The 8926-nt window shown below is 42.0% G+C and overlaps 1 protein-coding gene across 1 annotated transcript; it reads right to left on the bottom strand.

The window, feature by feature from the left end:
* Nucleotides 1–1431: 1431 nt before the first annotated feature.
* On the bottom strand, nucleotides 1432–6896 carry MYL12B (myosin light chain 12B). Its single transcript, XM_005517241.3, has 4 exons — nucleotides 6755–6896; nucleotides 6292–6490; nucleotides 5936–6097; nucleotides 1432–2239 (listed from the first exon to the last, which is right to left on the bottom strand). Exons 2-4 carry the CDS (start codon nucleotides 6473–6475, stop codon nucleotides 2067–2069), a joined length of 519 nt encoding a protein of 172 aa, XP_005517298.1. The 5' UTR covers nucleotides 6476–6490; nucleotides 6755–6896; the 3' UTR covers nucleotides 1432–2066.
* Between the last annotated feature and the right edge of the window lie 2030 nt (nucleotides 6897–8926).

Here is an 8926-nt window from a genome sequence, read left to right as displayed (position 1 = left end):
CTGTAACAACGGCGTGCAGAGGCCTCGTTTTACTCTCTTCTTTAATGAATTAATTTGATTAAAGGGCCAAAAATTCAATGTGCAAGAGCTGCAAAGTGCAAAATCCTGGCACCATTAGCCTTTGCTGTGGCAGGAAGAGGACTTCTGTAGGCACGGAGCGTGTTTTCCCCCTATGCACGATGCACCAAACGAGATTTCGGGACTACAAAACCCTCCCGAAACAACAAACAAACCAAAAAACACCCAACCAAAACCAAGGAGCGCTTGGCTCGGGAGCCGCCCGCCGGTGCCAGGAGCTGTGCTGCCACCTCCTGCTGGCTCCGGGGATGGCTCCAGCCGCTGGCTGCAGCACTTCAGAAACCTCGAAATTGGTACGAATGGCACTGATGGTTTACAAAAGTTCTTCTTGTTCGAGTTTTTAACCTCCGCCCCCTCCAAACGTAAGTATTTCTCTGGAAAAAAAAACCCCGACAACAACACAAAAACAAAAGCAAAGCAAACAAAAAAAAGGCAGCGACTGATGGAGGGAAAACGGTTGTGAAGCGTTTGGGTTTCTGCTGATTCCGTTCAGCACCTTTCCCCCCTCTCTGCTTTTCCATGCACCTCGTACAGACCCACAGTCAGAGGGGTCAGGTCATCCCTGTGTGATTAACAATCACAATTAAACAATTAACAGCTCCCACACCTCAGCAAAGCTCCCTGGGACTGAGATGGAGCAGGAGCTTCAGAGCTCCAGAACATAGCCGTCCTCTGGTGACATTTCTTAAAAGCTCAGTCTGCAACAGCAGCCTACCAAGAAACAGCAAAATGCTCTCAGCCAAATGACTTTTCTTAATTTTGTAATGTAAATTCTGAAGGCATTAACAATGTAATTCCTAAAAGTGTCAGACGCAGCTCTGATCATCCTTTCTCTCAAGACAAAAGAGCTGCAGGACCACAAGCATTCCGATTATGGCAAAATTGCTTCAGAACAGTGTGGCAAATCTGCCATGCCTTCCATACCACAAGATCTATAGAGGATACAACTATGAGAAATGGAACAAAAAGGAATGCCTCAAGTCTCACACATCCAAAACACCACTCACAGCAGGAGGTCTTAAAAAAAATAGTGTATATTGTTTCATTTAAAAATCAAGAATAACATTTTCAGACAGAAAACAAAAAGGACAGAGACAGCACACACCTTCCCTTCTTCATCCAGCCCTGTTCTTACTGTGCTTTGAAAAAAACAGGAAGATAAAAATTTAATATTGGCAGCCTCACAGATCTGGTAAGAAGCATCACTCAAGCAACTCTACCCATATATGATATCTTGTTTTAAAAAAACACTGGTATTTACATTGTAACGTTTTTTTAAGTGGTATTAATATAGTACTCAGTGTCAAGAAATGCAGGCACTGAGGTGGTAAAATATGTGCTCAACTACAACCAGAAGATTTAAAATGTTTAATGTGCAAGTCTTGGACAGAAATTATTCATTTACAATACACTAAAATTTGAAGGATGGGAATTTCTTCTTCATGTGTATGCTCACAGTTGCAGGTGAAATAGCTGCTGAAGTACAAACATCAGTATGCTTAAGTGACTTATGCATCATTTTTAAGGCAAAAACAGGTAACATGACTGCATACAGTTGCAAAAATATTTACAGATATCATTAGAGAAACATTATACTTCTAGCATGAATATTTTAATTATGCACTTAGTAGACAGTGATTTATTTGAAAAATTATCATTAAAAATGTAAAATTAACCTAGCTAGGATGAGTAGCACTGACATTTTTACCCAGGCCTCCACACTCTCTCATCTTTGCCCCTCAACCTCTATCACTACAAGCTGTCCTCTCTCTCCCTGCCACTTCCCAGTCTTATTACAAAGGTGCAGGTGTGTCTGAGAGGCACAGGGGAAGATCCACAGAGGAAGAAGGTGCAACGCTAAAAATGTATGCAAAAGGTCCCAACAAGAAAAAAAGGAAAAAAAAAAAATAGATCCTGAGAAATAAAATTAGTGGGAAGAAAAAAAAATAGAAACTAAAGGTGCTATCTGCAGGTATCCAGGGATTTGCTCAGTCATCCTTGTCTTTTGCTCCATGTTTCAGGATGCGCGTGAATTCGATGTAGTTGAAATTGCCCTTTTTGTCAATGGGGGCCTCTCTGTAAAGCTCATCCACCTCTTCATCCGTGAACCTGTCTCCCATGGTGGTCAGCAGCTCCCGCAGGTAGTCTTCTTGGATGAACCCTGGAATGATACATGCAGAGAGAAAGGCAAAAGGGAGGCTGAGCCTCTTAGCTGGGTCTCCAAAAGTAGCAGCACAGACATGCCAACACATAGGCAATTAACCAGGGCAGCAGTGATATATTACTTTTGCATTTGCACAGAGCCTGAAAAATTTCCTTAACTGAATTCTAAAGAAATTCCTTGAGTGCAAAGGGAAAGGAAGTTAAATGCATTTCATACAGATTTTTGAAGACAGGGCCTGACCTGCTGTGGTATAATAACACTTACTTCCATCTACTGATCTCCAACAGCTCAAAGTGGAAAAACAAGTTCCTGTCACTGCTAGTCTTCATTATACAAGCAGTTCTCTTAAATTAACTATATTTTTCTTGCTTTAATTAGATATATGTGCACATCCTCTATAAACTAGTTTCCCCTGGGGACTAAATAACCACTGTTTAGTGCTGCACAACACCGTTGCTGAAGGCAGTTTATGTGGATACAGTGAACTCCTGGTAAGTGTCCAGGGATGGAGTTTATAACAGAAGAGACTTTCAGACAGGACTGAGCAAGCTAACTCAGGAGGCAGGAAGAATGTTTATGGTGGAGAGGTAAAGGTGGATAACATTTAAAAAGGTAAAAAAAAAAAGAGTCGGATGTATTATTTATTTTATGCTGAAAGAGCAGAAGATTTTTGAGGAAGTTAACAAAGACATAAAAAGGAGCAGTTTCTAGGTATCTTCTGCTAACTGTATTTCAAGTAATGGGCAGAACCACCAGTTGCCAAATAATTCCAGGAAAACTTAGAGATGAAAAAGGAAACATGCATAACAAAAGGTAGACAGTAGAATGCAGAAACTGTTAAAGGCTGAAATACGACCAGCCATACCTTTAGCAGCACAACAGTTGCTTCATTTGAGAAAGAAATTGGTTATTGAACTTTAGTTGGAGAAATGTTAGTAACAGAACAGAAACGTTAGTATCAGAACAGATGAGACAGAAGCAGGTTCCAAAAAAAGAGTAAGAAAGTAAACTTTGTGGAGCAGCTGGAAATCATATGTAGACACCCACATCAACTGATGTAGATTCAATCAGAATGTGATAAAAAAAAGCACTGCTTTGGAAAGAGAGCTGTGTAAGTTAAGCTAACAGAGTTCATTAGAGAGACAAACAGGGAATTGGGGAACCAAAAAGCAGTCAATGAGCATGACAAATTAGCATGGGGGTAGTGTATGCTGGGAGAAAGGAAGAAAAATGTGTTTCAACATATGCTCATGAAACAGCACCATATCCCAGTGTAGACCAGCCATTGGCTACTGAATGCAAATGAAGAAGGCTAACAGCAATCTTCAGAAATGGGGAGAATGTTCAGTAAGCCAGGCCCATCCTAATTGGGTCTAACCTTGGAGTTCTCTCTTGGAAGATGGGTGTAAAGAAGAGGGAAAAGGCAACCAAAAAGATTAGACTCTCTTTCTGATGTCCTATAGAGAGCAAGCAGTGATGAGAGATGACATAACGATTAGTATTCAAAGAATGCAAAGACTTTGGTGCTGCAAGTTTTGCCTCAAGGACTTAATTGCTCCTGTCTGAATAGGTAGTTGTTTAAACACTGAACTGGGCTGCCAGACCAGGAATACGCCACAAGTTTTATCAGCAACAAACTGTAAAGCAAACAGGGCTCCTCTCCCTCCCACGCAGCTTCACCGTAGATGGGGAGTAACAGATAAATGAAGCAAAACTTAAGGTTCAGCCTTTTGCAGGCAGCACAAAGCAGATGACAATGCAAGATCAAATCCCAGATTAAGAATACTCCAAATGCAGACAGATCCAACTTTTATACCAATTCCACAGCACTGCACTTGATAGTAATGCTGAAGCAACATATCCAACTAGGTTGGCAATATAGGAAATGTAAGTAAAACCTGACAAGTAGGACTACCTTATCCTCAACTATAGGATCTGATTTGTATTACTCTCTTCCAAAAGACCTACACTGATGTAGAGCTAGAAAATCAAGCCCATAACAAACACATGTGTGGAGATCATGAAATGAAAAAAAAAAAAGTAAAAGAGTTTGATATAGCTGGAAATGCTCTTGTACATTTTTAAAAGGAGCAAGCAAACTGATCACAAGCCAAATAAGAGGATAAAACTAATAAAGGATTAACATAACATGGGTTCTACAAATATGTCACATGCCATTTTGAAGATTTCATTTTTACTATTATGAATCAAAACTCAATAAAACAGCATAATTATCTCACATGTTTCCTGGTTAAAATTTGAGGGTGGCATAAGACACAAAACAGGCTGTAGAACAAACTAGTATCCTCAAATCATTGTAGGGCTAGACTACAACATTTACCACACAGAGCTGGGAGATATTAAAATCAATCTTATCAGTGTATGTGTGCCCAAAGTAGCAACTTATTGTTTACATAGACACAGAAGTTTCTGTTCTAAATAATTGGTAACACAACCATTTTCTTTATATTGTAATTCACAGGCTCTTATTTTGGTGCACAAAAAAAAACCCCTTGTAGCACAGTGAGTCAGACGACCTGTGAAGAAAAAATAATTAACCTACTAATAAAACTTCCTTCTCTATGAGATGGTAAAGAGATTTCCCTTGAGAGGGAGGAAGTCAATTAACATTTGAAAAGGCCTTATCAACAGAAAGCCTGTTTACCTACATCTCAGCAGGAAGGGGATGCTCTTTGAAAAGGCAAAAGGTGCTAAAAATACAGACTGAAAACAGCTGTTGAAACGGAAGGATATCCTTCAAAAGGTGCAGAGCATCTATCGACTGGCTAGATTAAAATGTGGTGGACAGTTGTGAGGATGTTGTAGAGGTGCAGTGTCATCTCTAGTACAGAGGCTACATAATTTCAATGTGAGCTAGTAAGACAAGTTCACAACATATCAAAGCATTGATACTCTGTAATTCCACAGAATGGCCTCATTCATCTCCAATTACAATATACTTCTCAAGAATGTTAGCCTAGGTGTACAAATACATAAAAATATAAACTCTAACCTCAAGACTGAAGTCTCATATAGTAAAACTGAACTCTGTGTTTTACTCTTTCCCTTCATCTAGCTTTTCAAGTCAGTCCAATCCGTCATTTCTGCCTTCTACACAGCACCTGGTTTTTATCTTTATACCACTAAGACTGCAGCCCTTCCTGCAATCTGGAAGCAACTGAGCTGCAGGTGAGGGCATGACATTTGTCCTCAGAGCCATAAAGAATGCTCAGCCAGATGAGGATCTGTAAGACTTTACGAAGTCTGGACAGTGTGTCTTGAAATATTAAACACCTGAAGAATTTAAACAGATATTAGACCTACTGCAGAGGGGGGACAAACTCAGTTGTATGACAGATTTCCCATCATTAGCTTTTAATGCCATAAAAAATCATTACTGATTTGAACCCCTCATCTTAGAGCAAATACACCTCTGAGGAACTCTGAGGAACATATCCACTGCCCAGTTAAAGCACTCTTCTTCAAAGTCTCACAGAAGAACAGTCCTACTAGTCCTCAGTACTGACACAGGACAGCCAGACAGATTTTACTGTCACTCAGTAATTCAGCAGAATATGCCATCTAGGATTTATCATCGCAAATTTAATTTATAAAGACGCAAAAATCAGCATTCTGTTTAGAAACCCAAATAATGCCATACCCCTGCCGAGCAGCCGACTTGCACCCACGTACCTGTTGCTTCTTCATCAAAGCAAGCAAAAGCATTCCTGATTACATCCTCCGGGTCGGTGCCATTTAACTTCTCACCAAACATGGTGAGAAACATCGTGAAGTTGATGGGGCCCGGAGCCTCATTCATCATGGCATCCAGGTATTCATCTGTTGGATTCTTTCCTACAAATAAAGGAATTCATACTTGGCTTAGCTGAAAACTAAATTACTGAAATAGTAAGGTCAATACAAACTGGGTGTTAAAACAAACGGAGTGTAACAATGAGACACCACACCTCCCATATCCCAAACTCTCAGCATTTTGAATTTTGCAGCACAAATTTGCCTGGCAAGCACAAACAGCAAAGGCACAATACCAAGGGAGGCGAGCATGTCGTGCAAGTCCTCTTTGTCAATGAAGCCATCCCTGTTCTGGTCGATCATGTTGAAGGCCTCCTTGAATTCCTGGATCTGCGACTGATCAAACATCGCAAATACATTGGAAGTGGCGCGCTGAGGGCGCTTCTTGGTGGTCTTTGTCTTTGCCTTTTTGCTAGACATGTTGATTTTTGGACACTAGGGAGAGAAGGAAATACAGTAAACGCAGTTAGATCAGAGTTAGGATTCAAAAAAGAAAAAAGTACTTCGGTTTAATGTTACAGTGCGCCTCTGCCGGGCTCTCATTTCCTCTCATCAGAACGTATTTCCTTAGTATTTTCAAGGGGGGAAGAAGAGAAACAGAAAATATGGATAAAGGAACGACAGAATAGCAAACCAGAAAAAGAGTCATTACCAGAAGACGTAAAGTATTTTAAATTTTAGTCTTGGAAGGCCCCTTACCCCAGCGGCGGCTGCGGGGACCCGGTACGCGGCGGACGCGGAAGGGAGGAAGCGGCGCCGGCTCCAGCGCTTCCTGGAGAAACCATCGCCCTGCCGGGCCGGGGATGGGGAGCAGCGCCGGGACAGGCGGCGGGAAGGCGCCGAGACGGCAGCCGGGGGGTTCCCTTAGGGATCGCAGCCCTTCCCGGCTTTCCTGGGCCGCGGCCGGCTGGGCACGGCCCCGCGGCCGCTCTGCCGAGCCCCCCGCCTCGGCCGCGTTGGAGCATCCCGGGGGAAGCGGCCGGCGGCGGCGCTGGGTCCCGGGCGCCGCCTGCAGGGGAGCGACGGGGACAGCCTGTGGGGACAGAGCTGAGGAGGGTTCTGCGGCCGGCCAGAGCTTCCCCGGGGGTTTTCTTCGGTGTACGCTGAGGGTGGAGCGTGGCTCCGTGCTCCTGGAGCCGGCGGCGTGCCCAGGTTCACACGGTGGTGCCGCATCGTGGAGGTGAACGGAGCCTCCTGATCCCGCGGGGATGTCCTGCTCGGATTAGCAGGTGTGAGGTGTTACCCTTACCTGCAGTCTGCCTCGTGTTTCGCTTGAGGGATCCGAAGAATTCCAGATTGCATCCCAAAGTCTTGTAAGTGAGTGCTCCCTCAGGAGCGAGGCTTAACGCCTCTCGCAGCCGTAGACTGTAAGGCCGCTTGGAGGATTAATTTTTGCATATATTTTCTTAGTGAAAAAGGATGACACTTATTTTTCCATTCGTCATTTGATGCAGGATCTCAAATAAATGGAGGTACAAGCTTCTTTTTAGTGTAGAGGGATGGTGTCTGAAATTGCTTCAGAGGCTGTTCGGTTTCAGCCCACTTGGACATTTTTTACATTTTCCGAAGGGAATGCTTATTCCCATGTTGCTTGTTGAAGTCCCACATAAATAGTTTGGGCTTCAAGAAAACTGTTGTTTAGTGCACAAAAAGGTCCTGAAGTAGTCAGATGGGATAGCTGCCCTACCAGATCATCATTTTTTGAATCACCCTCCTACCTGCTGTCGGCTTTGTTGGTGTTCAGTCTGTGTCTTGGAAAACAAGAATTCTTAAGGAGGAAAGGCATTGGCCAGGCATTGGAGTTAGTTGCCCAAGGAGGGTGGTGGAGTTGCCATCTCTGGAAGTGTTCAGCAAGTGTCTGGATGTGGCACTTGGGGATTACGGTGGTGCTGGGTTGATGGTTGGACTAGATGATTGTAAAGGTCTCTTCCAACCTTGATCATTATGTGAAAGGAAAAAATAGACATACAAGCTTTTGCTGAAATTATCAATTATATTTATAAATGTAAGTGAGCTACATTTAGCCACTGCACCTACTGAAATTAACATGTAATCTCACATGTAATCTAGAAGTTGCAGTCTCAGATTTGGAGGGAGATAGTTTAATTGCCAAGAGACCAAACTTTCTTTCCTTGCTCTCCTCTCAAATCAGAAGTTATTTCATGAGGGGCTGAGAATTTGGCCTAATTAGCTTATAATATTTCCCCAGTTAATTTTAATATCACTCTTCTAAAGTTTGCCTCAAAGTGCAATAGAAGTGAAGACTAAACTTTGCTAAATTGAAAGCCTATTAATGGAAAAAGTTTTGGATAAAAAATTCTCTGCTTACTAGATGAGGCACATACTTTCAAGATAATTACATGCAAAGTATGAGTGGGCAGAAAAGTAGTAGAAATATCAAGATGTTAAGGGAGTTAATAAAATACTCCATGATAATATTGAACAACCAAACTGTGTGTTGAAATCTAATTATGAAAAGCTATCTGATCTCTTAATTTAAACTTCTTTCATCAGTTACTTTAAATTGAACTACTACTGCAAACATGCCACTCTGTCTTGTATTGTTTTTCATGCTATTAAAAGGGTGTTACATGATACCTGTCACCGTGTATGTTGTTCTCAGTGTTTAACTTCTGCAGATGGGGGGAGAGGTACAATAATATTACTTGTCCAGTATGAGATCAGTTCTTAATGACAAAATTGCATGTCAGTGTGTGTCTCTCTCTTAAAGCTTGTATCTCCAATTTGTTGCATCATGGTGGAATGGGAAGCAGTTCCTACAAGCAGACTATTTTCTGTTTGATGTAAATCTAAGTAATGCTTCTAGAAATGGTTCAATTTTACTTGATTACAGCACTCATCATAGCAATA

The sequence above is a fragment of the Pseudopodoces humilis genome, chromosome 1 (genome assembly GCF_049639895.1).
Source record: "Pseudopodoces humilis isolate 2021_Gansu_Grassland_sample_001 chromosome 1, ASM4963989v1, whole genome shotgun sequence".
NCBI lineage: Eukaryota > Metazoa > Chordata > Aves > Passeriformes > Paridae > Pseudopodoces > Pseudopodoces humilis.
The sequence above is the reverse complement of the archived record's forward strand: the minus strand, read 5'-3'. Positions and strand labels throughout refer to the sequence as shown.